Source organism: Chaetomium fimeti (genome assembly GCF_033439085.1).
Source record: "Chaetomium fimeti strain CBS 168.71 chromosome Unknown B0H64scaffold_14, whole genome shotgun sequence".
Lineage (NCBI taxonomy): Eukaryota > Fungi > Ascomycota > Sordariomycetes > Sordariales > Chaetomiaceae > Chaetomium > Chaetomium fimeti.
This window is the reverse complement of record NW_026944342.1, coordinates 48,848-75,714: the sequence shown is the minus strand read 5'-3', so window position 1 is coordinate 75,714 and position 26,867 is coordinate 48,848. Positions and strand designations below refer to the sequence as shown.

General features: G+C 54.4%; 9 protein-coding genes across 9 annotated transcripts; 4 read left to right on the top strand and 5 right to left on the bottom strand.

The window, feature by feature from the left end:
- Positions 1 to 919: 919 nt before the first annotated feature.
- On the bottom strand, positions 920 to 1,961 carry B0H64DRAFT_61039 (uncharacterized protein). The gene has a single exon (XM_062808505.1). It carries the CDS (start codon positions 1,477 to 1,479, stop codon positions 1,039 to 1,041), a length of 441 nt encoding a protein of 146 aa, XP_062653747.1. The 5' UTR covers positions 1,480 to 1,961; the 3' UTR covers positions 920 to 1,038.
- On the bottom strand, positions 1,747 to 5,119 carry B0H64DRAFT_61024 (glycoside hydrolase superfamily). The gene is made up of 2 exons (XM_062808504.1): positions 3,352 to 5,119; positions 1,747 to 3,272 (listed from the first exon to the last, which is right to left on the bottom strand). The coding sequence occupies exons 1-2, from the start codon at positions 4,992 to 4,994 to the stop codon at positions 2,015 to 2,017; spliced, it is 2,901 nt and encodes a 966-aa protein (XP_062653746.1). The 5' UTR covers positions 4,995 to 5,119; the 3' UTR covers positions 1,747 to 2,014.
- Positions 5,120 to 6,666: 1,547 nt separating this feature from the next.
- On the bottom strand, positions 6,667 to 8,351 carry B0H64DRAFT_436791 (uncharacterized protein; the record flags this gene model as incomplete). Its single annotated transcript, XM_062806206.1, has 3 exons — positions 6,667 to 7,158; positions 7,590 to 7,976; positions 8,151 to 8,351. 3 exons carry the CDS (start codon positions 8,349 to 8,351, stop codon positions 6,748 to 6,750), a joined length of 999 nt encoding a protein of 332 aa, XP_062653745.1. The 3' UTR covers positions 6,667 to 6,747.
- A 2,235-nt stretch (positions 8,352 to 10,586) lies between these two features.
- On the top strand, positions 10,587 to 13,022 carry B0H64DRAFT_421092 (Sodium:solute symporter family-domain-containing protein; the record flags this gene model as incomplete). Its single annotated transcript, XM_062805511.1, has 6 exons — positions 10,587 to 10,689; positions 10,764 to 11,195; positions 11,250 to 11,528; positions 11,624 to 12,182; positions 12,252 to 12,645; positions 12,711 to 13,022. 6 exons carry the CDS (start codon positions 10,587 to 10,589, stop codon positions 13,020 to 13,022), a joined length of 2,079 nt encoding a protein of 692 aa, XP_062653744.1.
- Positions 13,023 to 13,216: 194 nt separating this feature from the next.
- On the bottom strand, positions 13,217 to 15,141 carry B0H64DRAFT_332536 (tryptophan synthase beta subunit-like PLP-dependent enzyme; the record flags this gene model as incomplete). Its single annotated transcript, XM_062801056.1, has 6 exons — positions 13,217 to 13,783; positions 13,848 to 14,208; positions 14,285 to 14,345; positions 14,412 to 14,502; positions 14,577 to 14,700; positions 14,762 to 15,141. 6 exons carry the CDS (start codon positions 15,139 to 15,141, stop codon positions 13,217 to 13,219), a joined length of 1,584 nt encoding a protein of 527 aa, XP_062653743.1.
- Positions 15,142 to 16,777: 1,636 nt separating this feature from the next.
- Positions 16,778 to 19,324, top strand: B0H64DRAFT_60899 (major facilitator superfamily domain-containing protein). Its single transcript, XM_062808503.1, has 9 exons — positions 16,778 to 17,007; positions 17,066 to 17,199; positions 17,303 to 17,552; positions 17,626 to 17,801; positions 17,881 to 18,080; positions 18,144 to 18,501; positions 18,567 to 18,632; positions 18,696 to 18,749; positions 18,808 to 19,324. The coding sequence occupies exons 1-9, from the start codon at positions 16,861 to 16,863 to the stop codon at positions 19,121 to 19,123; spliced, it is 1,701 nt and encodes a 566-aa protein (XP_062653742.1). The 5' UTR covers positions 16,778 to 16,860; the 3' UTR covers positions 19,124 to 19,324.
- A 1,864-nt stretch (positions 19,325 to 21,188) lies between these two features.
- Positions 21,189 to 23,184, top strand: B0H64DRAFT_332524 (uncharacterized protein; the record flags this gene model as incomplete). The annotated part of the gene is made up of 3 exons (XM_062801055.1): positions 21,189 to 21,838; positions 21,901 to 22,220; positions 22,280 to 23,184. The coding sequence occupies 3 exons, from the start codon at positions 21,189 to 21,191 to the stop codon at positions 23,182 to 23,184; spliced, it is 1,875 nt and encodes a 624-aa protein (XP_062653741.1).
- A 187-nt stretch (positions 23,185 to 23,371) lies between these two features.
- B0H64DRAFT_332590 (acyl-CoA N-acyltransferase) lies at positions 23,372 to 24,115 on the bottom strand (the record flags this gene model as incomplete). Its single annotated transcript, XM_062801060.1, has 2 exons — positions 23,372 to 23,607; positions 23,677 to 24,115. The coding sequence occupies 2 exons, from the start codon at positions 24,113 to 24,115 to the stop codon at positions 23,372 to 23,374; spliced, it is 675 nt and encodes a 224-aa protein (XP_062653740.1).
- Positions 24,116 to 25,400: 1,285 nt separating this feature from the next.
- B0H64DRAFT_412832 (formyl transferase) lies at positions 25,401 to 26,676 on the top strand. The gene is made up of 2 exons (XM_062804951.1): positions 25,401 to 26,446; positions 26,509 to 26,676. Exon 1 carries the CDS (start codon positions 25,473 to 25,475, stop codon positions 26,325 to 26,327), a length of 855 nt encoding a protein of 284 aa, XP_062653739.1. The 5' UTR covers positions 25,401 to 25,472; the 3' UTR covers positions 26,328 to 26,446; positions 26,509 to 26,676.
- The last annotated feature ends 191 nt before the right edge of the window (positions 26,677 to 26,867 follow it).

The following is a 26,867-nucleotide window of genomic DNA, read 5'->3' as shown; positions in this document are numbered from 1 at the left end:
CCGGCGGCCCGCCCAGCTGGGACCGAGAGATGGTGTCCAAAATGAGGCCCGCGACATGCACCTGCTCCAACGACGGTAATATTGCGCAACCTGCTATCATTATAGCAAGGGCAGTATTTGCTCCCGTTCCCATGAAACGTCGGCTTGCCGCCTCTGTGCATGGTCGACGAGGCATGATAATGCACCATTGGTTTAGGCGGAGCTGTAAGCCAGGTCAGTACTTAGGGCGCAAACGTACCAGTGTTCGCGAATCACGCCGAGAAGCCAGACTCCCCGTAGGCTCGACCCATCCCGAGAAAAACGCCGATGTTGTTGTGAATAATGGCGTCATACCGGGTAGGGCTGTCGGGTTCGGCAGCGAGTGTCTTTGTCTTGTCGACGCCGCTCGAATCGGCGGCCAACACTATCTCAACTCCCTGGTAGGTTATTGAGGCGTCGCGTGTGCATTCGACATTACACGCATGCGGAACAACCCGATGGCTCTGCGAGCAATAAGACGTCGCGCTGCCAGAGACCCAAGGCACGGACGAGCCAATGATAAGGAAACGAGTCAAGGGTGGTGTTGAGGGAAACGATAGCCGAAGTTGTGTAACTGGATCAAGTGGAGGTTTGTTTCGTGGTACCACAGCCGGGGGACTGGACTCCTTGGCTTCAGAGAACCTCCCGTTTCAACTCTGCACGCAACATGGAGGACTCGGATCTGGAGCCGGCCACATGACTCGGACCATTCTTGTCGTGGCCGCCCACCCAGGCTTCATCCACCCATCACACGGCGTTCACACGTGTGAAAGCGCCCGGTAGGTCGGATGGATGCTTGTTTCGACAACGATAGACCCATCCCTGACGGGCGTCGTGCGCAAGGAGACAAAAGAGGACTGCAAGTCGCGTCCAGCAAACTAATGCCGGTATTGCCCGCGGCATGGGGGGGGTTATACCGCGAAACAAACAAACAAGACACCCGAGAGTAACAATATATTCCGCCGTATCCGCGCTATGCTTGACGATAAACTCCCCGCATGCCCAGAACGCCCCTGTCGATCACCCCCTCCCGCCATTGTAGTCAGCGCCGCCCGCCTTGCGTAACCTGACGACGATGTCGGCCTCGTCCAGGTCCCTCTTGTCGTCGGCATCGACCTGTACGCTGTAATGCGACAGCACCTTTTTGACGTTCCCGGCCTCGATGCTGACGCGGGCCTTGCGCATGGCCTTTGTATTCTCGCCGATCCAGACGATGAGGGCGAACTTGACGCGCTTGCTCTCGGCGTCGTTGGCATACTCGACCCGCACGTAGGCGTACTGTGCCTGGCCGTCGTCCAGCTCGGCTGCCAGCTCGGGCAGCCCGCCCGTTCCAGTCTTGCTCAGGATCAGCTTGTCGCCCTTTGCGGCGGCGTCCGAGATGAGCAGCCAGTTGGTGTCATCCTTGTCGGACCGCACCGCATCGTACGCGGCTAGGATTTCGGGGGAGTCGACACCAGACATTGTTGCTCTGTCCAGTCCTCTTGCCTGCGCGTACTCGTTCGTCGGTCGAGAAAAGGGGGTTCGAGGCAGGCGGTGCGGGGTGTGGGTGGTGGTAGGTTGTCGCGCGCTGAGTCGCAAAACGCGGAGATCGATGTCGCTGGGCCGTGGTTGACAGGCGCAAATGGTCAAAAAATCGAACTTGCGGGAAAATAACAGCAAAGTCGACTTCAATTTTAGAACGCGGCTAATTTCTCAACCAAAGATGCGGTGAGCCCCTCGACCGCTGTCTTCAGGAGAGGGGCATTTCGGTTTCAGGGTCTCAGGTCGATCGGACAGGTTGCCGGGCTTGGCAGCTCCAGTCACCTAACCCTTGTTGGGAGCGGCAATGCAAGGGGCGGGCGTCAAAAGGGGTGTATGCTGAGCTTTACCTTGTACCGAGTCCTGACCAGAGCGGTGGGCAAGGAGAAAAAGCGGAATGACAATCCTCTAAGGCTACTTTCAAGCTAAACCGATGCCTCTATAACCCGGCTGTACATTTACAACGCACCCTGCAGCATTACCACGTGCCGGTAAGGGGCAAGTCCCTGGAGCTCAGCCCAACGCCAAACTTGTACTCTCCCTCCGTAACCATGACCCAATTCTGCTCCACCACGTCCCAATAACTCAGATCCCTCCTCGTGAGGCTAAAGTGCGCCGTGTGCGTCTCACCGGGGCCCAGATAGAACTTGTTAAAGCCCCTGAGTACCCGGACGGGGAAGTCCACTCCCTCCTTGGCGGGATACTGCAAATACAGCTGCGGCACGACAGCGCCCGCGACGGGGCCATCGTTCTTGATGTCCACCGTGATGCTGACGTAGATGGCCCACAGGTCTGGGTTGCCGCCTTCGTCACCGCCTGCGCCGCTCGGCGGTTGTTCCGTGTCGTAGCCGTCGGGGTAGGGGTAGGGCCCGACCTCGATGTCGTCCGTCGACGTGAGGTACGGGTAGATGTACTTCTTGAGGGCGCGGAAGTTGGCAGGGAACTCAGCCTCGCTCTTAGGCGGCATGGCGGCCGAGAGGCTGGGAGGCTCCGCCGCGGGGGTTGGGCGGCGTTCTGGGAGCGCCGATTTCTCCTTTTGCGGGGCGACACGGAGGTTGCTAAAGTTGAACGTGGTGTAGCTCAGGCCGAAACCAAACTCGAACCGGGGTGCGATGTCCTTCTTGTCAAAGTGCCGATAATCGACGTACAGACCTTCCGAGAAGTCTTGCTGGGGAATGACACCATTTGGCAGGTAAAGAATCTTTGCGCCAGGACCGTAATCGTCCAGCGACTTGCCGATGGTAAAAGGGAGATGGCCCGAAGGGTTGGTATCGCCAAAAATGATATCGGCAAGCGCGTTTCCGGACTCTTGGCCAGGGAGGTTGGCGAGGAGGACAGCCTTGACGTTGGGCAAGTCGATCCATTTCTCCATCAGCACTGGGCCAACGGCATGGACCACAACAATAACATCGCCGGAGCCGCCGCCGCACTTGGATGCCACGTTGACAATGAGGTCATCACCACCCTTCTGCAGATTGAGATGCGGCCGGTCCCCGCTAACATCCTCCCACTTGACGAAGCCTTCGCCGGCATCAGCGCTGACGAAGACAATGCACAGCTCCAGATCGTCGATCGCGGCCTTGTCGCTGCCCGTGAGGGATGGTTTGTCGACTAGGTACTCGTGGAGATCGACCTTGGAGGTGTCAAACTCCCTGCGGAGAGCTTCGATGGGTGAAACCAAGTAGGGGAACTCGACGGCCCCCGAACCCCAACCCGAAGCCAGGGTGCCTTGGTTGCTGGAGTTTGTCAGCCAACGTTGAAGCCACGGAGAAAAGAACCGGCCCGACGGCGTAAGGTTCAGGAAAGTACACATACCAAGCTCGGTCCTTGCAGTGGTTGGGTCCGTTTCCAGGGCCGGCATCGTCGCCAAACACGCCAATACTGAACTTGCCTGTGTGTTTCTTCCCAGTAGCTCTCTCGATGAACCCGCGCCTCATTTCGAGTTTTGGCTTGTCGAGACCCTCGCGGCTGATCGGTAACAACCCCTCGTTTTTGAGCAGCACTGTGCCCTCGGCAGCCACCTCACGGGCAATGATGGAATGGTTTGCTTGGACATCCACAAACTGGTTAACAACGACCTGGTCCTGCGGATCAGAGCTCCCCGGTGCCAGAACGCCCATGCGATCATCGGTCCACGAGGAGAAGTTGGGCGGCTGTCGCGGGAACTTGGTCTCGTCGTCTTGCCCGAGTTGATACCAAGCGGCCACAATCCGGGTAACCATGTCGTTCAAGCGGTCAACCGGGACACTGCTGTTGAGAATGGCCCTGCTTAGTTCAGGGCCCCAGAACGATTCGCCGTTCGCCCACTTGGCGCCATCGCCGGGCATCGTCATGTCCAAACCCGCAAGCGCTGTCGCCACTCCGGATCGCTGAGCAAGCCAGTCGCTCATGACAAATCCCTGGAAGCCCATCTCATCCTTTAGGATTCCATTGAGTAGCTTGCTGTTACCACAGGCATACGAGTTGTTGACCATATTGTAGGAGCACATGACCGATGCAACACCGGCCTTCACGGCATCGCCGAAGGGCCACGCGTACAGTTCATGGAGCGTGCGGTCGTCGATGTTGGAACTAAGGGCATGTGGCAGACCCCACTCCCACTGCTGGCGGAAATGCTCTTGCTCGTTGGCGACGAAGTGCTTGATAGTAGCCATGACGCCCTCGCTCTGGATGCCCTTGACGGTCTCGGCGCCCGCCACGCCCTGCAGGTACGGGTCGGACCCGAACCCCTCCCAGTTGCGCCCGCCGGCAGGCATGCGGCCGAGAGGGCCGACGCAGGGGCCAAGGAGGACGTTGATACCCTTCTGGCGCGCTTCAATGGCGTGAGCCTTGCCACGAGCATACATCAGCTGCTTGTTCCATGTGGCGCCGACCGTGATGCCGGCGGGAAAGGCGGTGATGTTGTCGGCGAACCTGATACCCAACGGCCCGTCCTGCAGCTGCAACTGGGGGAACCCAACGTGCACTGCCGGCCCGTTGGTGCCCACTGCCAACCCCATCTGCCATCCAGTCCCGGTCGTGACGTTAACCTTCTCCGCCAGCGTCATCTTGTCCACCATCTTTGCCGCCTTGTCGTAGCTCGCCGCCCAGGTCTTCGCGATGCCGCCCTTTGGCGCCGGGTACCACGGCGGCGACTGGCCATAGGGCGGCTCATCCTGGTATTTCTTGTAGACGACAGCGCCACCCGCGCTGAGGAGAATCCAGAGCACAATGAATGTAGCCAGCAACCCGATGCAACACCGGCTGCGCCTCCCCAGGAAACGTATAATCCACCATTGGCGGCCCTTATTCGGGGTGTGGAACGAACGGGACTCTTTGCGGGACTCGGCGGCTTCGTGGTCGAGATAATCGGTTGCTTCGATATCCGAGTCGGAATCGTGGCCGGGGCCATCTTCGGACAGCCTCTTGGCGTCGCGGAGAAGCCCCTGCTTGCTCTGGTCGCGCGGCATTGTATCCATACACTTGCTGGCTTCTTCTGCTCGCAAGAAGTTGTGATCGAGGTCAAATTTCTGTTCTCGGGACGGTGTACCTCGGCGACATCGATAACGATATGGTGAGGTGAGGGGTTGGAAGCCGGCTTCAGAGGGAAAAGAGCAGAGGCTCGGTCGGCTGTCGGATGCCCAAGTGATTCTGGCGCAGCTTGGAAACTGGGGCAGATTCTCCACTGATCGACGATGGAAGCCAGTCGCGGCCGTCGGGTCGCCTTGGATGACAGTGGATGACCAGCCGTGGTCCAGGAAACGCGAAGCAGCGACGCACAGCGACGGCAACGGCCCAGCTCCATGCTCGGCCCCTGGCTCAGTGTTCCTTGGCGTAACTCAGGCCTGGGACTGGATCCGATTGGGCGGCCCGTCCACCCGTCTGGCCCAACAATTTTTGACCGGTTTCGTTGCTTCCAACCGGAACAAGGCCGATGTTCCTTTCTGGTCCGGGCGACATTTTGGGACGCGCCTGTGTCAAACACACTGGCTTGATGCGAAACTGGCGAACCCAGTCTGGCTCGCCAAAGGCCATGTGCCCGCTGCCACCGAAAGCGCGGCCACAAACGCGTTCGATTCTTTGGTTCCCGCAATACCTCTGAATGCCGATATTGTTTCCGAGACTTGGTCTTGAAGCGGAGAAACGCTGGAGCACCCGCACTATCGGCCGAAGAAGATGCGAGGAACCATGGCGGGTGTGCTTGGTGCGGCGTCGAAGAACATACCGACGGCCAGAAGTTCAAAGGCTTTGGGTTGGAGCGCCGCTGCCTGGACTGCAAACTCTTTCGCACCCTATTCGGTACCGAACGAGATCCTGACGACTAGGACGACTCGGAGATCACGCTTATGTGCCAGAATTGTGGTGTTTTGAGAGAGGGACACCTCGAAGCTAACAAGTTTGAACGACGAAGTAAGTACCTAGATGCGATATGCTCCCTGTCGTCGGACAAAGTAGCAAGAGGGATCATTAGTTGTGAGAACGAGCAAAAGGAATCGAACAAAATATCAAGCAAAAAGAAATAAATGAAGAACCAAGTAAAATAAGTAAAAAAAAGAAACCGAGTAAGATGGGTAAATAAAAAGAAATCAAGTAAAAGCGGTCGAAGAAAAAGATTGAAAAAGGGAATTAAAGAAAGAAACCTAGGAAAAGAAAGGTAAATGGGATAGGCCTAGTTTTTTCTTTCCTTTTTTTTTCTTTTTCTTTTAAAAAAAGAAAAAAAGAAAAAGCTTTTAATAACAAAGAGTTACCTTGCGATCTATTCTATTTCTGCAGTTAGAGCGCGGCTTTTCTTCTTCGGATCGCGGTGCCCAAGGGGTTAGGGTACCCATGGGTAATTCCCGGGCCTCCCCAAGGGTTGCGGCCAGCATGGAAACAGCAGGCGAGCCAGCCAGGTGCGGAAGATGGAAGTTAGAACTTGAACTACCTATCTTGCTCCCGGGTGGCTAGACATGTCATAATTTGCTTGAAAGGCGAGCCGAAAGACTGGCAATATCACAACTAAAAGAAGCTCTTTTCGTGCTCCTGGCCATTAGTGAACCGCTGCGGGGACGGGAAGGCCGGGTGGCTTACCTCAACGGGCTCGAGATCTGGAGAGTTGTTGCAGGTTCGCCCTTCTCCATGGTTGAGTTAGTTTTGTCACGAATCATTCCTCCATGATGTGTGCAACCTCCAAATACCAGCCAGGTGTTGGAAGAACGAACTCGTGATCTGTTGTGCTCCGTTCGGCCTGGATTATCCCGATTTCCATCTCCGAGCCCGTTCCCGCGACATCCGCTTATTCTTCTTTCCGCAGACCTTGCAACCTTGGTCTCGGATGGCCTTTGGGATGCTAAAGCCTCCCTGCATTAGTGACCACGCCGCATTGAGGCCGTAGGCGGAGAAGTCTGGAAGGGGAATCGATGTGTCTGCCCGCATTTTCGCGATGAAGAGGAGGACAGCTGGCCGATGCCATTGCCGTACTGCCGTGGTATCTCCTACGATGTTGAGGTATGCCTGGAAAACTGCTTCGAGGAGGAGGCAGATGGTACGGTTACCCTCAAGGGGCATGCTCGCGATGATAACGAATTTGGAGTCGACATTGTTGTTGTTGTTGTTTACGCTTAACGTCCGGGGGCGCGGCCGCGTAGCGGACGCGCCAGATGCCTAATAGCGTGTGGGGACGTGCTGAGCTAGGTCTAATATACAGAGTAATGCCCATACAGCATCTCTAGCACTATGCGCCTTTCGACAGCGTTGTACTGCCTGCATCGCTGTCGCCACCGCCTCCTTTCGCGGGGTACACAGTTGACAATCCAGAGCCGTTCGGCTCGCCCAGGGGACGCCCCGGGCCGGGGGGACGCCCCTGATTGATCATAGCCTCGCAGGCTGTTCTATGGCGTCACGCCGTCGGTCTTGCTGAGCGGTGTGCCCTGTTTGGAGTCGACATGTAGCTGCGCTACGAACTTATATTGTTTCGAAGTATTCGCCTGCGTAATCTTTCCAGCACGTCGTTGCCTTATCATCTTTTGGTGTGTGGCAACCCGGAATTGCGTCCCGCCCCTCTGGTCCATACTTGATCCGACGTAAGCACCCACTGAAGGTGGAGGATGCGGATCGACTTTCGTAGTGCCGGTTGCAATATTGATGTAACAGCCGCCATCTCGGTGTGACTCTGCGGAAAGTAATGGCAAGAGATCGTGAGGTGATAGGTTGGCTCGTCTGAGGATCGCTTTGACCGAAGATGGGACGTAGGCCAAGACTCGCTGTGCGAGAATATCCGGATCGGAGTTGAAAAGAATGATGAAGGCCGAGACGCAAATGGGCTGGTCATTATCGAGCTCCTGGAACTGGGACCAGGCGATGTCACGACACCATGCAACGAGAAAATGGCAGAATTTGGTCACGACGGTGTCAAATCGGACGACAGAAACGATGGGCGACTCGTCTACCAATGGATTGTTGGTATCTAGGACATCGGTATTCTATGCTTGGTTAATCAAGTTGCTCTAGAAATCAGGCCAAGGGAGCGAGCGTCTGGAGTGTAAGCTGTTCGACCCAGCTTGAGGAAGCGAGCTCCCAAAATAACCTTGCCGCGCCTAATTCGAGGAAGCGGGCTTCCAAAGGATTGAACGTTTTAAATACACATTCCAACGTACCTCGTTTTCACATGGGATCAGCACACCATTCTCGTCAGCTCTCTGAACGTCGACGTCACGCTCGTATATCACGCCATCTTCGATATCGCTCAGGGTGGGTAATGGTTCGCTGGTCTCAACATCATCGTCACTTTCCGAGTCAGATCCCGGAGATGCCGTCTGAAAGTCATTGTCACTTTCAGGTTCAGATCCCGAGATCATGGAAGTGGGACGGATAACTGAGCTCCCATCCCGCCGTCCGGTTCGAGAGCGCCATTACATAATTTTGTCACTTTCTTGTCGAGTGGTGACGAAGAACGACCTGAGGATTTCTAGTAAGCAACTTATACGGTGGCAAGGTTGCTAGAACCCAAGATGCCTTGTACCAGAAGTAGAAGAAATAAACGAGAAACAAACAAATGAAACAAATCGAATAAGATGAAGCGAATAAAAGAACAAGAATAAGAAAAGAATAAGAAAAGAATAAGAAAAGAATAAGAAAAGAATAAGAAAAGAATAAGAAAAGAACAAGAAAAAAAAGAAATCTAGTAAAACTAAATGCAAACGAATAAAACACAAATAATTTCGCCTGGCTTTTAATAGATATTAATGTAATTACTTTTCGGCTTCTTTTATTTCTATACTTAGAGCTGTTTTTCTTTCTTTTCTTTCTTTTTTTCTTTTTACAAGGCTAGCCAGGCTCGCTACCTACCTAGGTACAGGGGGAAGGTATTAGAACTTGAACTGATACTTGTCTCATACCCCAACCTTCGTCAAATCGACTTTCGGAAAACAACGCCTTACACCAAACGGCCTACAACCTCTTCTTTAACCTCAAAATGGAAGTAATGGTAGTTGTTAATTAATATATCAATATAGCAACTAAGACTGTGCCCTACAACATTGACCAACACTCCGTACAACAGCTTGGTAGGTACATGTGTTGGATCTAGTCTGGACCACAAGGGAGGGACACGCATCCGGGTCAAAACACACAAGCGACAAATACCTACACAATCGGCATTCCGGGCTTCTCACCATCACCAACTCCAAACACTACAGATTCGCCGCACAGCCAGATGTCAACTCAGCACTTCTCCTAATTACAGCCGTACGTTTACAAGGTAACCGTGTTATCAACATTCTCAATATGGTAACTCTCACCTAGGTATATCGAACAGTCTGGAAACTTGAACTATATATACCCGTACTTCTTTTATTTTACTTGTTCTATCATTTCCTTTCTTTTTTGCTCGACTTCTCTTTTGCCCGACTTCTTACTTGATTTCTTCCTTTCCTTCAGAGTTCGGCTGTTTTCTGCCGTTTTCTGCCGCGGTGCTTCCCGCCGTTAATCGGTCTTCAAGCGTGACGTGCCCGCTCAAGAGCTTGTTTTTGGATTTCATAAATTATGATATTGTCTTACGTCCCACAATCGGGGATTGATGTCTTCAAACCCACAATCCTCCCACATGCCAATTGGCCTGCCGGGTTTGCCCGTCAGGGTCTTATCTTTGTGCGTCATCGCCGCAGCGCCAATTCCCTTATCTCTCCGCCCCTGTGAAATCGGAGACGGTGGTTCGCCAATACCATCAAGTAAGCATCGACAGAACCGTGACAGATATCCATCGCCCTGATTGCCGAGTTCCTCCGTTCGTGTATCGCCATCGCGGCGGGCACAACAGAACGCCGAGAACGCGTCCCACCACCACCTGAAAGGCTTGAAGTAAGAATGAACTGATTTTGAACCTTCAACCGGCCCTTCAACTGTCCGGGAGGGAGGGAGCTTGACTGAGGGAGACAGACCACTTCAATTGTCACCATTGCGGTCATGTTGCTTGACCAGGGTAGGGTAGCGTTCACTTCGCTCGTTTGTTTCCCTTATCTCTCGTCTGATAGCGTCGGCAGTGCGGTCGCTTTCCCACCCACCAACAACCTGCATGCCGATGGGGCTGGGGTGCATCCCAACGGCCCCAAAGACCCGTCCAGCTGGGTTCTTTCAATGGCCCCGGCGTCAAATCTCGCTCTTGCTAACCCCATTTGTGATGACGCAGCGGCGATAAGGCAGATTGCCACGCCTTCTACGTCGCATGCAGATGTTGGGATGTGGGGGCCGGTACATTGCGATAATATCCCCAGACCTTGTGCGTCTTGGGTGATGGAGGTGGGTAACAGCCGCCCGAGCAGCCCTGTCGAACGGTCGTGGTCGAGGAGCTGTTTTCCATGGTGGCCGGGGCTTACCCCCATGATTGGACCCCCCAATGGCGATAATGCAAGATAACTAGCCGGCTGCTGCTCTACTTCCGGTTGTCGGGGTCGTTGTTGAAGCTAGAGGCCGTAGGTAGTTGGTATATCACATCCGCAACTTCTCTTTCTCTCGCCCTAAGACAGCAGGGCTCCAGCCAGACGAACTCCGATCTTCGTATTGCCGGCACACCAAGCCGTCCTCGCACATATAAAATGGACCACGGTCCCTCAAACAAAGACCACATTGCCAACGCCGCTCTCGGCCAGGGGGTGGGCTATGGGATTGTGCTCGGGTTGGGGGGTGCGTTTGCGTTGGGTACGGTGACACAAACTTGGCCTCCTTGAGGGACCGTCGCCTTGAAGAATTGCCGGATACTAACAGAAATTCAGGCATGATACTCGTTACTTTCATTCTACGCCGGTACAACCGAGAGCTTCAGACATCTGAGATGTTTAACACGGCCGGCCGCACAGTCAAATCAGGCCTAGTCGCATCAGCTGTCGTCTCGTCATGGACATGGGCAGCTACGCTGCTCCAAAGTACCGGTGTCTGCTATCGGTATGGAGTGTCTGGTCCGTTTTGGTACGCGTCTGGTGCCACGGTCCAAATCCTCCTCTTCGCTACCCTGGCCATCGAGCTCAAGAGGCGCGCGCCCAACGCCCACACGTACCTCGAGATTATCAAGGCACGATACGGCACCTTCGCCCACATTGTGTTCCTCGTTTTTGGTTTGGCGACAAACATCTTGGTGTCTCTCATGTTGATCGTTGGTGGCTCAGCCACGGTCAACGCCTTGACTGGCATGCACACCATTGCTGCGAGTAAGTCATTTCCATTCCCACAGTTTCGACGCAAACAGCTGATAGCAGATGCAGTTTACCTTCTCCCTGTGGGTGTGGTGGCTTACACGATGGTCGGCGGTCTGAAAGCGACTATCTTGACCGACTGGGCCCACACATTCATCCTGCTTATCATTCTCATCGTCTTTTCGCTTACCGCCTATGCCTCGCACGACGTGTTGGGTTCCCCTGCCGCCGTTTATGATTTACTAGTACAGGCTGCCGCCCGTCACCCAGTCGAGGGAAACAAAGATGGTAGTTACCTCACGATGCAGTCCCGTGAGGGTGCCATTTTCTTCGTTATCAACATCGTCGGTATGTCCCCCCTCCCCGCCCCCCCTTTCCTCCCCAACCCCCCTTTCCTCCCCCAGTCCAGAACGTTCGTTGAGCTGATAAATGACAAATAACAGGCAACTTCGGTACGGTGTTTTTGGATAATGGCTACTATAACAAGGCGATCGCAGCGTCGCCGGTTCATGCTTTGCCTGGTTACATCTTGGGGGGTATTTGTTGGTTCGCTATCCCTTGGTTGACCGCCACGACGATGGGCCTGACAGCACTGGCCATGGAGAACACCCCCTGGTTCCCCACGTACCCCGACCGCATGGCCGACGCCGATGTGAGCGCTGGCCTCGTTCTCCCGTATGCCGCAGTTGCCCTCCTCGGCAAGGGGGGCGCCATCGGAACGCTCCTCATCGTTTTCATGGCTGTTACCAGCGCCACGTCGAGCCAGCTGATCGCCGTCAGCACAATCTGCACTTACGATCTGTACCGCACGTATTTCAACCCCTCGGCCAGCGGCAAGAGACTCATATACACGAGTCACGCTGTGGTTGTTGGTTACGGCCTCTTCATCGCTACCTTTTCCGTCGGGCTTTGGTATGCCGGCATCTCGATGGGCTATTTGTACTTGATGATGGGGGTAGTCATCTCCGCTGCGGTGCTGCCTGCAACTCTCACACTAGTTTGGTAAGGCTTAAACTAACACCTTTCTTCCTAATCTAAAAAGAGCACGCCCGTTGCTAACCTTGGAGCTAGGGCCGGCCAAAACAAGTGGGCGGCTTCCCTCTCGCCCATCCTCGGCCTTGCTTGTGCTCTTATCGCATGGCTCGTTACGGCCAAGAGGGAGTGTGGCAACTTGGGAGTGGTATGCACTGGCTCCAACAACCCGATGCTGGCAGGCAACGTTGCTGCCCTGCTCTCCCCCGTCGTTCTGGTTGCCATTTTTACGTTGATCTTCGGCATTGATAAGTACGACTGGAAGTCGATGATGGACATCCGGAGGGGTGACGACCATGAACTAACAGATGCTGCCGGCTTGAACGTCGAAGAAGTCCGCGGCGGGCACGCAGAGACCGGCGCCGAGTTCGAGGAAGAACAGAAAAAGTTGAAACGCGCAGGCAAGATCAGCAAGACCGCAACCGTTGTCATGGTGAGTCTAGCGGTGCCGACTTCCCCGCTTACGATGGGGATCCTAGTTAACACAACTCCTTCTAGACACTGGCATTTTTGGTCCTGTGGCCCATGCCGATGTACGGAACGGGTTATATTTTCAGCAAACCTTTTTTTACCGGCTGGGTTACCGTGGGCATCATCTGGATATTTTGCTCCTTTATTGGTGTCGGCCTCTTCCCCGTCTTCGAGAGCCGCAAGACGCTTGCTAGAACGGTCAAGAGCATTTATCTGGACATCACCGGAAAGTCGCACCCCAAGACACTCCACGCTCAAATAGTCCAGGGGCAGCAAACCCCAGGCGACGTCACGCCATCAGAAAAGTCCGGCGTCAAACAGGTGGTTGGACCAGCGTAATGTGGTAGTCGGAAATGCGCTTTCTTACACAGAGAAAACCAAGATGCGTCCAGCGGTTTTCTCGCGTTATTAGCGTGATGGGATTCCACATTACCGGTGTTTGGCCTCAGGATCTTGCCAGAGCGAGCTGAGATGTACTTGGTTATACCCCGATCCTATAGACTAGGTAGCTGCCACATAAATCATGCCCCCGGTCAAACGACCTGCGCAGCAACAGGGCTGAGACCCGGAAGACGCGCCGCAATGGGCTCAGGCTCTGCGCTGGGTTTGTCCTTGGCATAAAACTCGCCGTCAGCCCTCCCCCTCAGCTTCCTCAGGGCCCTGAACCCGCCCTTGATACTATGCGCCTCGTGTCCCTTGGCCCTGAGAACACTCGTGGCCACTCTCGCGCTGTCCCCATCATAGCAAAGAAGCAAGATCCGTCTGCCCTGAAACAGCTCCCGGAGTTCCGTGCTGGGCGCCTTGAATGTCTCCTCCAACCTCTCCCAGAGTGACTCGAGGACGCGAGGCTCAGAGAAGGGACTAGGCGTGTCCTCGTGCACGAAAGGCACGTTGACGGAGCCCGGCAGGTGGAAGTCGTGGAAATCGAGAGGCTGCCGGAAGTCGATGATGGAGGTCTGGGGCTGCGGCTTGACCTTGGACGTGACCGGGAATAGCGCGTCTGCCAGGATATCGTCCTGTGTGAAAAACAAGTCGAGAGCCGCGGCGGGTTCCTTTTCCCATTCGTCGTCGTACCTGTAAATGTCCACCTTGGCCAAGTGCTAGAAACCAAGTCAATTTCCTCCCGTCACCCAACCCTGACAACGGCGACCTCAGTACACGCACCTCGTTCTGGATCATGGGGAAGTACTCGGCCCCGAGCCTTTCAAAGTACTCGCTCATATACTGATACGGCAGGTCGCAGGACAGGAAGACACAGTGGACCTCGCCGTTCTCGCCAGCCAGCTCGGCCAGCGACCCGTCGGCTTTGCGCCTGGCGATGAACTTATAGAGACCCTTGAGGTTGAACCCGGACGACGGACCGCACACGAGGCCCTCGCGGCAGAGGCTCAGAGACAGCGCGAAGGAATCGTGCGAGCCGACCTCTTCGAGGTGGTCTACGGACGACTTCCAGGGGAATTGTACGGGAGCGAGGAGCGCGTGCGAGCGCGGGCCCGGAACGCGGTCGCCGGGTGCGGTGCATACTCTGTGATGCACGCGTGTGGTTAGTTCGTACCTTGCTCCCCTCGACGACCGACTTTAATAACATGACATGGACGTACCCGACACGGAAGACGGTAGGCTTGGCCTTTTTGAAGTACGTTCCCAAGCCCGTCATGGTCCCTTAGTAGCATGCCTTGGTTAGCAGATGCAGCAGTCTCGAGGGTATCTGAGAGCACCAATCCCTACCCGAGGTCCCCATTCCAGCGCATAGCACGTTGATCTCCGGTAGCTGGCGGAGGATTTGAGGGCCGGTCCACCGAATGTGCGACTTCCAGTTCTACCAATTCCATGTCTCAGCGTCAGCAGCCGTCGGGATGAAGCTCAGGTTGTTTGTTCTTCTGGGGAGCCAACGTCGTCGTTATTGTATTGATTGGGATTTATCTTGGAGTCGTCTTCCATGGCTTCCCTCTCGGCAGCCCGGATGCCCCCCCTCTCGTCGTGGGGTTCGGGTTGCGACGGACCGCCAAACAGCGTTCTGCATGTGCCCTCGGCGTCAGTTTAGACCGGCTTCAATCGAAAGAGGCAGGGGGCTATACATGTCAAGGCCGAAAAACTGCATCATGCGGAGCTTAGCCGGGGACGTCTTGTTGCTCAGGTACGCTCGCACATCAGCGAGATTGTAAAAGACGCGGGCGATCAGCGACATGGAAATCACTGTAGACCCCGAGCTGTACTCGATGACCGTCTTCGTCTTGCCCTTCTCGACACCGTTCTCGAGGAGATTCAGAGCTGGCATGGACTTAACATTGTTTGCCGGATGCATCGACATCATCTTTGCGTATATGCGGACGCCATCCCCGCGGTACGGGTTGAGGCGGTCGGGTATCTCCACCAGGGGTAGCGGCGGTGACGACTCTGGGTGAAAGTAGCTCCGGACGGAGTCGGGTCCCTTGTATACGTTCAGAGGATTCGACATGGCGTAAGACGGAGCTCTGCTGTGATCTGCCAGGCATGTATGTGTGAGAAGGTCATGCAACATGGCCGCGGTGGAAGCTTTTATAAAGGGGGCGAGTGCTCTAGGTACCAAGGTATCCACAACTGGACAGCATATGTACAATAGTTACATCTCAGGCCAAGGGTTCGTCGTACGGTCGTATTTGGCACGGCACCGAGAAAGGGGCAGCTGCCCATCCCTCCGGATAGATCCAGACCATGATCGGCAATTTCTTTGCACCATGACAGGTCTCGAGCCTATTGATCCTCCCGGGACCCAAGTCGACACTCGTCCGCCCCCACGCTAGCATCTTTGCCACTGAAGATCAGCTATGAGCCAGTGCGCATACATCTGTACCGATGTATTCGTATACCGCGGCGGTCATACCCCTTTTACCAGCACCAGGAGACGCCACCAGCTATCCTTGCCCATCAAATTCAGGACGACTACCTGACTTGGTGGTGAGGTGATCTGAGATCAACATCACCCCTCCCACACACACAGGTGGCTCTAATATTCCAGGACAGCGTAAAATTGCAGGAAACTAAACTATAATACAGCTACACTTCACCAAACTAATAATAATAAAGTATTAAATATTTGGGGCATCATTGATCTCTATGTTAAGACTCTATCTATGAATTTAGAATAACTACTTATCTACTAAGCAAAGAGAAATAAGTAGCTTTTTAAGTATTCTTCTAATTTGTTTTAGATTTAGGTATTTCTCGTGAAAGCTCGAGGTTAGTCGATATAGTTTTATATTACATCTCAATAATAGGGAGATAAAACCTAGTCTGAATGTAGTTATATAGAGATTAACGAAGCTATTATGGTAAATGTATAAATATCTCGTTAACATACTAGCAATGGTAGTATATTAGGTTCTTTAAAATGGTTGAGAGTATTGCTACTTAGATATTCTTCAGAATGAAAGGGGCTGGATAGGTAGGTAGCTTTCTCCCACACACACACAACACCACAAGACACTTCCACAACAAACTCACCCATCACGAGTCCCCCGAAATGCGCCGTGTATTTACCTCACTGCGGCATTTTTCGGTACAAAACAGGGGTGCGAACGTGGAATCTACACTATTCCATCACCCCACATCACTTTCGGTGGCCGATTAGGCTTTTGTTTTCCATGCCTTCGTTAATTTGAGCCCCTCAAGGTGCGGCAGTGCGGGTTGATCGGCGTGTCAACCATGCCTAGCATAAGCTTTTCCTAGCGTTGTAATGCCGATCCCTGGCCATCGAGGTGCCAGTCTACCCAGTCCCCCGTGGTGGTCGACCGCCAACCTAGAACCGGAACGTTCCCGAGTTCTCCAAGTCTAAAGCAGAGGAAGAGGGCCGCGTGGGATGGGTAGGGCGGTGTCCTCGACAGAGTTTTCGACACAAAACCTTTTCTTCTTGGTCAAGTTGATCGTGGGGGGCACCAAGGGATGCGGTGGCCATCAAGGGACTCACTGTTGCCGCTCGTCATTCCCTTAGCTAACAAGCCAAACAAGCCAAGCCTTTTGCGACGAGATTAATGCGTGGGACAAGGGAGTAGGGGCGGTGTAGCGACATATCGCGCTGCGCGACAAGGTTCACTCAGCAACTTGAAGCCGGGACTTGTGGGAACTCCGTCGTATTTGAAGGAGGGGGAGACAGGAATTCTCAACTGTGCGCCGTCCGAATGTTGCCACAACCGCGACCATGGACAAAGCCAACTTGAACACCCCCGATGGGGTCTTGGGGCCAGCGGAGAAGCCCAACGCGACGAGCAAGACCTCCAATGACACCACCGGGGCCCACGAGTTCAATGAGCAGACCAACTACGTCCCGAAGCGCACCATCATCACGGTATGTAGCCGTGCCTCTGGCCCGTCACACTCAAACGAGCACAAACTGAGGACGCAAGATCTTCCTCGCCTGCGCGGGCGTCGACCTTCTGGCGCTCATAGACCAGACCACGCTCGCGACCAGCCTGTACATCATCGGAAATGCCCTGGGGTCTACCTCACAGGTCTCGTGGATAGCCAACGGTTACTTCATGTAAGCCTCAGACTCCCTCGTCATCGCATTGCATGTGGCGCAACCCAATCCCACATGCACGTCCAAGTCCACGGCGCTAACCAGGCCCGTCACCGCACGGAAGAACCTCGACCGTGGGGCAGCTGCTTTACGGCCGGCTGTCGGACATTTGGTCGCGCAAGGTTATCCTCCTCGCCGGCCTCGCCGTCTTCTTCCTCGGATCCCTGGCTTCGTCGCTCGCCCAGTCGGTGCTGCAGCTGACCGTATTCCGCGCCTTCACCGGCATCGGCGGCGGCGGGCTGATGACGGTTGCCCAGCTCATCGTCAGCGATGTCGTGCCGCTGCGCGAGAGGGGCAAGTACCAGGGCATCATCGTGAGTTGTAATGTGCCTCGTCGACCGACCCGCGGCGTCTGATAATGACAATAATAATAACGATTAAAAAAAGGGCGCCGTGATAGCCATCGCCAACGGCATTGGCCCTGTGATTGGCGGTGCGCTGTCGTCTAGGTCGGGGGACTCGTGGCGATGGATCTTCCGCATCAACATGCCCCTAACTGTGGTTACCACCCTGGCCGTGGTTTTCTTCATGCCGCTGAGGAAGGTCCAGGGTGATTGGAAAATGCAAGTACCTTCCTTGCCTTGCCTTGCTTCTCGTAAGGGACGGGGTAGGGTAGGATCATGTATTGACCGATGCTCGCAGGAAGCTCAAGGCCGTGGATTTCGTCGGCATCCTACTGGCCTTGGCGGGCACCATTGTTCTGATGCTGGGCCTCACCTGGGGTGGAGGTGAATATCCGTGGGAGTCGGCTCATGTCGTCGCGACACTGGTTATCGGCCTCGTCGTATGCGCCGCCTTTGTATTGTGGCAATGGAAGGGTCCGCGGTACCCTCTTGTTCCCCGTGGGTTTCCCCCCCTGCCTTACCCCAACCACTTGGAGTGTATCCTGACATTCCAGCCGGCAGTACACATTTTCAAGTCCAGGATCGTGAACGGGGCTTGCATCACAATGGCAATCAACGGCTGGAACTTTGTCGTGCAGGTCTACTACATCCCCTCCTTCTATCAACTAGTGTACGAGTACTCTGCCACGAGGGCCGGCGCCATGCTGCTGCCCATCACGCTGGTCCAGACAGCAAGCAGCACCCTGTCCGGCCTTGTCGTCCACTGGGTCGGCCGCTACCGCGAGTCCATCCTCTTCGGATGGGTCTGCTGGGCCGTCGGCCTGGGCTTGATGTCGACGCTTGACGAGACCACGGGCGTTGGGAAACAGATCGGGTACTCGATCCTCATTGGAGTGGGCGTTGGCAACACGTTGCAGCCGTGAGTCTATGCCTGGCCCCGCGTGCTCACTCCCGGGTGGCTTGTACTCTGACATTTAGCAAAAGTGCTTTGATAGCCGTCCAAGCGGGCGTGGTTAGACGTGACATGGCTGTCGTCACCTCGTTCCGAAAGTAAGTTTGTGGCTGAGCTACGCCGACACCCCTTGAGGTACCTTTGCTTACTAGTTCATGCAGCTTCGTCAGAAACCTTGGCGCCACCATTGGCCTGGCCGTTTGTGGGACTATTATGTGAGTGATACTTCGTGTCGTCACGGTGTAGGCCTAGAGTGCTCATCTGGTCATGTAGCAATAATGTCCTGGTTGCATCTCTGCGGTCTCTCGACATCGACCATGACGCACGCAAGACTCTCCTGGGCAACCCACAGACGTATCTAGACACCGTCTCCGAGGTGGAGGCCGACAGAATCCGTCGTGTCCTCATCCCCGCGTACCGAAAAGGGTTCCGCATCATATTCATAACTGGTGCAGCCCTTTGCGCACTGGCTTTTGTCATTTCCTTTTTCATGCTGCCTCAAGTCGAATTGTCCCGCCCAGATGATGAAAAGCTCAGGGAGGAGGGCCGCAAGGCGCATGAGGATAAGGAGCGGCAGCATGTAGCATAGACCATAGCCTCGACGGTTTCGCCTGCTTTACGGTCCAGGGCTTGGAAGCAGACATGGAGGCTCCGACGTGGCTATAGCACGTGCGAGATTCCCATCACTCAATACATGTAGCGGGGGGATTCAGGGTAAATGGCGTGTTCCGCGAAACGACGGCTAACGGGCCGCAAGGAATTTGAGGCTGATGTCAAGGTCCCATATTGGAGAAGACCGAAGGCTCCCTGCTTCCGTCTCCGCTCAGTGATAGTCTGTTAGCAAGGGGCGAGGGCCATTTGTTGAGATTGTCGCTCCACCCGCAGAGACAGAGAGATGGGGAATAAGCATTCCCGGGGACTTGGCTCGTGTTGACAGAGGTCCCCGTCTGTGGTCCCCAATCAAGGCGGACTGGGTCGTTGCGGCCTTTGTCACGGTGAGGGCAGCTGGAATGAGAGACGCTTGCTCCGGGGCACTTGCCGGATCGGGTGCTTGAAAGCGGAGAGCCTCGGAAACAGGCCCTTCCAGAACTGGTGAGAAAAGGTGAGTGTCCAGATAAGCTTGTGCAGTTGTGACACCGGACGGCGTGGCCGTTGGCGGCTGAGACCAGAGGGCTTCTCTGATCCCAAAGTTGGGAAAGTCACCCATGCTTCGCCGCAGGAGCAAGCGGTCTCAAGGATCCTTCCGGCTGACGAGCGGCACCAGCAATGTCCCAATGCGGGCATATTCAACATGTTTCGACGGGGCATACACCAACTTGTGCAGTACTTCGGCGGTCGGTTCCCTCACTCGCGGTTTCCAAACACTTGGCCATTCATCGGCCGGCGAAGTCCGGCCTTGCTGTACGGTATGCAGCACGGGATCCAGAATACCTGCCCTTTAAGTTGGGGGCATTAACTCTCCGCTTCGTATAATCCAGTTGAACTTGGCTATTCTCGCCAAGAGCCCTTCGCGCGCTTATGAGCTTGGCACTTCCCTCCCCAGCAAGTGGCCCATCGAGGGGCAGCGACTCTGCGAGTGACATGATGGTGACAATGGTCTGTCACAGCTCGGGCTTCCACAATACATACGAAGTACCTACCTCCCTAGGTACCAGTTATCCTGCTTGCCCGCCTCTACGGGGCAATTATGGCCCCCCGCCCCCTTCCACCACCGCGTTACTTTTATTGATCAAGGTTGGTCGTCGCGTGGAAAGGAGTTCCTCGTCGCCGGAAATGCCCAGCAACCGGGTATAGGGTCTGGCTTCCAACAACGGGTATATCTCCGCCCAATTCCAATGGCGGCGCGGTGATGACCACGGGGATTCTCCAGGTTAAGCGTGAGACGTGCCTTTCCCGGCAGGGGTAACGAGTGGGAGACCCGTTTCCAGCTTCAGCCCTATTCTCGCCCCCACACGTCTTACCTCAGTTCACGAACGGAAACCGCCAGCTTGGAAGGTGACATGCCACACAGACGCCACCCCCTAGATTTAAGGTTCGCCTTTGGACGGCGGTCTATATATGGCCGATACTCATGCCTTTCTTTCATGTGCAAGAACCTCCAACGTCGTCTTTCGGATTTGACCGTGCCGGTTTCTCGAGGAAACGGAGCCGCCACTATTTCGACCCTCGTGCGTCTGAAGTCCGCCTTGGTACCATAAACCACCTTGGTCTTTCACACAAATACCTACTTTCACCGTGTAACCGGTACGATGAGAGTCAAACCCATTCAGACCACCAAATGGGGTACCGCCTGTGCTCAGTGCGCGACAGCCAAGGCGAAGTGTTCCGGCCGATTAAACAACTCTAGTTCTAAGTGCGACAGGTATGAAAATTCGGGTGTTATCTACCTAGCCGACGAGCTCGTACCGTTGGTCGATAGTTTGATATTGCGGCTGATATCGCCAAACCTAGATACCAGCGCTTGTTGAAGCAATGCACCGATCAGGTTCACAAACCAAGGAAGACTCGACATCTTAGGCCGTCGCAGTAAGCCCCAAGTGTTCGGTTGATGTGTTGATGCACACGCTAACATAGACACAAGGAGCATGGACACCGGAAGTTCTTCCTTCGAGTTCCACTCGTTGGTTTCTACCCCAGAATATGGATCTCCCCAGATGACTGGTGATACGGCGCGGGAGTCACCATCTTTCGGCAACCGATTCTCAGGATCCTTGGACGATCCAGAGGTTTTCGATACCACGTCACCACCAAACCGGCAACCAACCGTCTGTTTCGCTGTTAGCACTGACGCCTGGGCCGTAAGCCCAAACCAGCGGTCGCCCTTGAGCCAGTCTCGAGGGGTGTTTCTTCGGGGCGGGGACCACATAGACGAGGTTCTTCTATCCAAATACCGCGCTGAGTTGATGCCACAACATCCGTTCGTTGTCATTCCCGAACATGTTTCAGCTACGGTGCTGAACAACCACCGTCCAGTCCTCATGATGTGCATCCGGGTCATTGCGAGCTTTGACAGCCTACAGACTATGCATGCCCGGATGCAAGGAGTCACGAGGCACATAGTCGACAAACTGGTTCGTCAGTCCGAACGCACTCTGGACCTGCTCATGGGCATTGTCGTGATCCTTGGCTGGCATCACTATCACTGCGCAAAACACAGTCATATGAACACCTTGTTGTGTCTGGCTGAGTCGCTTGTTTCCGACCTTGGTCTAAATAAGAAGCTCTCTGAAAGCGATGAAGTAGGGGATGAGTGGGGGATCGAAGGCCAAAGGCTGTTGCTTGGGGTATGGTATTTGCGGTCATCGTACGTTCCAGTGGTCGCTACCTCTTCTTTTTAATAAGATCAATCGTTGACGGCAAAAGCAGAGCGGTCATGCATCTTCAACAACTTACACCGATCCCCTTCACTTTGCACCTCCGACAGTGCCTCGCCAATATACAAAACGCCAAAGAACACGACTTGGATGAAGCCCTTGTCTATTACGTTAAGATTCAGTACTTGGCTGAACGAGTCACTGCCCTCAAGGACCCTCGGCCGGGAAGGGCTAATCGTGGAAACGGCGGAGTGGGCCTGGAGGGATTCGAGCACGATAAAGGAATCCAGGAGAGAGAGGCGGTGATGGCTGGGTGCCAGGCTTACTTGGATAAGCTAAGAAGAGAGGTGCCCGGTAGCCTCAAGGATGACGGTAAGCTCCTTTGAATAACCAGGTTGGAGGGGAACCGAGGGTAGAACTGACAGGAACAGGTACGGTTGCTATGCAGCTCAACACAATTGACGTGCGCATATTCGAGTCCCGACTCGGAGGGAATGGAGGGATACAAACCGAGCATACCGCACTCGAAAGATGGTCACAAGCCTGGATTTCGGGCCTCCCAATTGGGAGATACCGCACTTTGCCGTCGCATGCTGTCTTTCAATTATTATACGCCGTACGAGTCTTGATTCGGAGCCAAGGAGACGCGCAAAGGTACGTCGGGGGTTCATCCCTGGCCTCGAAGTTCTCGACGTTCGCATCGTGCTCGGCTCCGCCGAGCCCAGGTGCATTCCGAGCAGTCCGCGAGAGCGGACCCAATCCGTTCGAAGACGAAATGGCGGTAATGAATGGATTAGTCGCCATGGACGCCAGCCCTTCCGACATCGCCAAATTTTGGGTGGCGTTAGGAGAGGCGAACGAAGACAAGTCCACCCAAGGACCCCAAGTTCCGCGGCACTCTTCGTTGCCGAGTAACTTGTGGGGCCCGGGTGACGATGGCTTCGACGAGATGATAATTGATGGAACCCAAGGGACACGGCCTGCCGCCATCGATACGTTCAGCACACTGCAGGTACAAGGGGCTCAAAGGATACATACCTCCAACATGTTCATTCCGTCGTCAAGGGGTGATTTGGCCCCCTTGGGACAGCGGGAGTACACCAGTGGTGCACTGCTGCCGCCCCTCCCAATGGCCACCACCCCCGGGACATCGCACATGCTACCGACAAACCCTATCCCGTGGACAGGAGAGGAGACATGGAATCACCGCGCCCCAATATGGGGGCCTTCTGGTGCTGCTTTGAGCATCCGAGACGTGAACCATGCGGACGTAGTTCAGCAACGATGGAACGAAGACCAAAGCAACCCACCTTACAGCTGGGAAGACCGTATATAATTCTACAGGCAGCTTCTCCCCACGCTCATAACACGATCCTCGCAGCTTAGATATTAGGGACTTTTATAACTGGAGATAGTTTACATAAATTCCTCTTCTTGCTTCCTTCGTATCTCGATAGCGGTGTGTGTGGTGTGGTTGGGCCCCCGCAGCGAGGATGTACAAACAAATAAATAGATGCAGGTTACTATGCGTCAACGTTGGGCTTTTTCCACAACATAGGGTAGTGTGGCGTGGTGCCCAGTGCAGCCGGTCTGCCTACGTCGAGAAAGCCAAACGAGCGGTACAAGCCCCTGCCTTCAGCAGTGGCGACGAGGAACGCATCTTTACCAGCCTTCGCCACTAGGTCAAGCCCATGTTGCAGGAGCATCTTGCCGATCCCACGGCGCTGATGCGCGGGATCGATAGCGAGACACATCAGATCTAATGCCGGGATTACTGGTCAACTCGGCTTCGAAATCAAGCGGTTGGTTTCACAGCTGGTAGACTTACACCACATATTGCTGTGTCCACTCGGCCCGAGTGCGACCGTCGTCATCTCATCAATCGCCTCAAACATCTCTCGCAACATCTTCTCGTCGAGGGACGGGGGGAATGGGTCTTGTTGTTCGTTGGCAGAACTGCCGGTTACCGATGGTGTTGTCTGTGAAGGCAATTCCCACTGAGCGAAACCCACCACCTGCGCATCGCCATCTCCACCATCTTCCGAAACCTCCACGACTACATATGTCGGTTTGCCCTCTCTCATTCTCCTAATGTTTCTCGCAGCTCTCCATTGCACCTCGTCGAGCCTAGGATCGCCTGTTTCAGATTTGGAGTGCAAGTGAGCGGGAAACAAGGCCGCAGAAATAGAGTCTTGAAACGCGGCTTGTCCGACGCGGCCAATGCTGGCACTATCATCTTCTCCGGCGGGACGGAGGGAAAGAGGCATTGCAAAGGGTGACGTGCGCGGTAAATCGGACCAAGTAGGAGAACAGAGCGAAGGGCGAAATATGGTCGGATAATGTTTCGTGAAGTAAATAGTTCGTAGCAAGAACCGCGGTTCGACCTCGTTAGAGGCGTGTATAATGACTACCCCGTAGCCTGGACTTCGGCGGCCCGTCTCTCTCAACATGGACAACGGCAGTGAGTCATTCGGCATCAGGGAACGTGACACACACACATACGTAAGATTCAAGAATCAGTGCCCGCTACCGCTCGAATTGGAAGGTGAAAAGCCTCCACCGGGAATGTTTATTGGCCGCCGAATCCCCTCGATCCACTCGTCATCCGGACGAGCGATGGCTGTCTATATACAGATCATTACAGCATCAATGCTGTGAATTGGTTGATAAAGGTCCTGATGAGGAACAAGATAATAACGTAACATTCGGGGTATGTCGGGCCTGTAGCTGCTGTCGGTATTCTCTAAGCTACATCCCGCAGTACTATAAGTTCTGTAGGTTCTGTGTAGGAAATGAATGTGGAATAAGGTAGTCTTGACAAAGTTCGATTAACGAAGTAACAATGCCGCTGCCATCAATTGGCTCCTCTGGATGTACTGAGTGAGTGGGTTACTACGTAGCGATACATTAACCCGCCGTTCTTTTCTCTTGTTTACTAGTGGATGTGCGTATAAGACAATCAAGAGTAGCTTCTATGTGATACTTACTGATTCGAAAGGTGAGCCCTTTTGTCCGCCCAACACACTTATTGGAATCTTTTAAGACGAATAGGATGTTGACTGCACGATGTGAGAATGGTGGAAGGAAGTAAAATAGGTACCTACCTACATTCCAATATTGTTAAACACGTTTGGAAACAAAAAAAAATTGGGTTTGCCGCAGTTTTGGCACAATCAACACTGTCAGGGGCATACGTCTACAGGTGAGTATCAGCGCCATCTGTTGTGGTTTTCGACTTTTCCCGTCAGATCCCGAAATCCCGAAATATGTGCGAGCGACAAAGTTGGGAGGTGTGCTCAAATGTGGACGACTATGTCGATTGCGTCGAATGAATCAGACTAAATTTGAGCGAAAAGGTTCTCAGACCGGACGGCGAACCTGGCAAAAAAAATGTCTTCTGCCATTCAAAGCAAACCAAAAACCAAACAAGGCAGAGATGAAGTGAGAAGAAAGGGGTTCAGGGGCTGGCCTACCCTAACCCTCGGGCTTCAGGCTAAACCGAGTGGACACATCTTGGAGCAGGCCGGATTTTTGGATTAAATTGTGGTCTCTGACGCATCGTTCAAGGTCGCCAGGGAAATATCTCAACAGCAAACCACCGGTATCAACACCAGCATTTCAACAATGTCAAAAGATCAGATCCTCACGCTGTCCTGCCCGGATAAGCCTGGCATTGTGCACGCCGTGACGGGCATCTTCGCCCGCGAGCAGCACAATATTCTGGACTTGCAGCAGTTCTCTGACCCGACGAGCGAAAAATTCTTCATGAGGGTGCACTTTGGCCCGAGTCCTAAGTCTGCGGCATCGACCGAGCATTTACGCCCTATTTTTGACACGCTGGCGGAGGAGTACAAGATGGCGTATAAGATCAGGCCTGTCGCTCAGAAGCTGCGGGTGCTCATCATGGTGTCCAAGATCGGGCATTGCCTCAACGACCTCCTCTTCCGCGCCAAGGCGGGCCAGCTCCCCATCGAGATCCCTCTGATCGTATCCAATCATGCCGAGTTCGCCCCCCTGGCGTCGAGCTACGGGATCGAGTTTCACCATCTCCCCGTCACACGTGAGACCAAGGCGGACCAAGAAAAGCAAATCCTCGACCTCATCAGGCAGCACGATATCGAGCTCGTCGTCCTGGCGCGGTACATGCAGGTACTCAGTCCGACGCTCTGCGAAGCCATGTCCGGCCGCATTATCAACATCCACCACAGCTTCCTGCCCTCTTTCAAGGGCGCCAAGCCGTACCACCAGGCCTACGACCGCGGCGTCAAGATTATCGGCGCTACGGCACACTTTGTCACAGCTGACTTGGACGAGGGCCCCATCATCGAGCAGCGGGTCGCCCGCGTCGATCACAGCATCAACCCCAACGCGTTGGTCGATGAAGGCTCCAACATCGAGAGCCAGGTTCTTGCTGCTGCAGTTAAATGGTATGCGGAAGGCCGCGTTTTCCTGAACGGCACCAAGACGGTTGTGTTCTAAGAGCAGGAAGGGGTGGGAGTAACGGCGTGGGTACGGAGATATGTACAAAATACATAGCGAGGTACTCGGGGGCTGAATTGAAAATAAATGCCCATATTGACCTTGGTCCACATGTGCTGCTGTTATGTAAGAGGTCGTTAGCATCGAACTCCTCCTCTACGAAGTAGACTTTTAGAGTTACCCCGGTATCGAGGAGCCAATGATTCTAGATCTTCGGTCGTTGTCCCCAACGGAACTGCAGGACGCGAAAGTCAGGAGAGAATTGTCTGCGTTTTGGGACAGGCGAGCGAGGACGGGACAATGCTCTTCTTTTCTCCAATTGTGTTACTTGTCCCCCCCCCCCCCCCCCAATGCAGGAAACGTCGAGCACGGCCCCGTCTACGTAGTAACTTTTTGCTTAGAATCGATAGCCAGGTAAGGTAGTTGGGCAAGGCCGGAGCTTAATGTTCCTTCGGGGATGAGAACTGCTGCTGTTAAATTCGGGAGACTTCAATCCTTCCAGGTTTCGGACAAAGCCTGACTGTATTCGTCCGCGTGTGC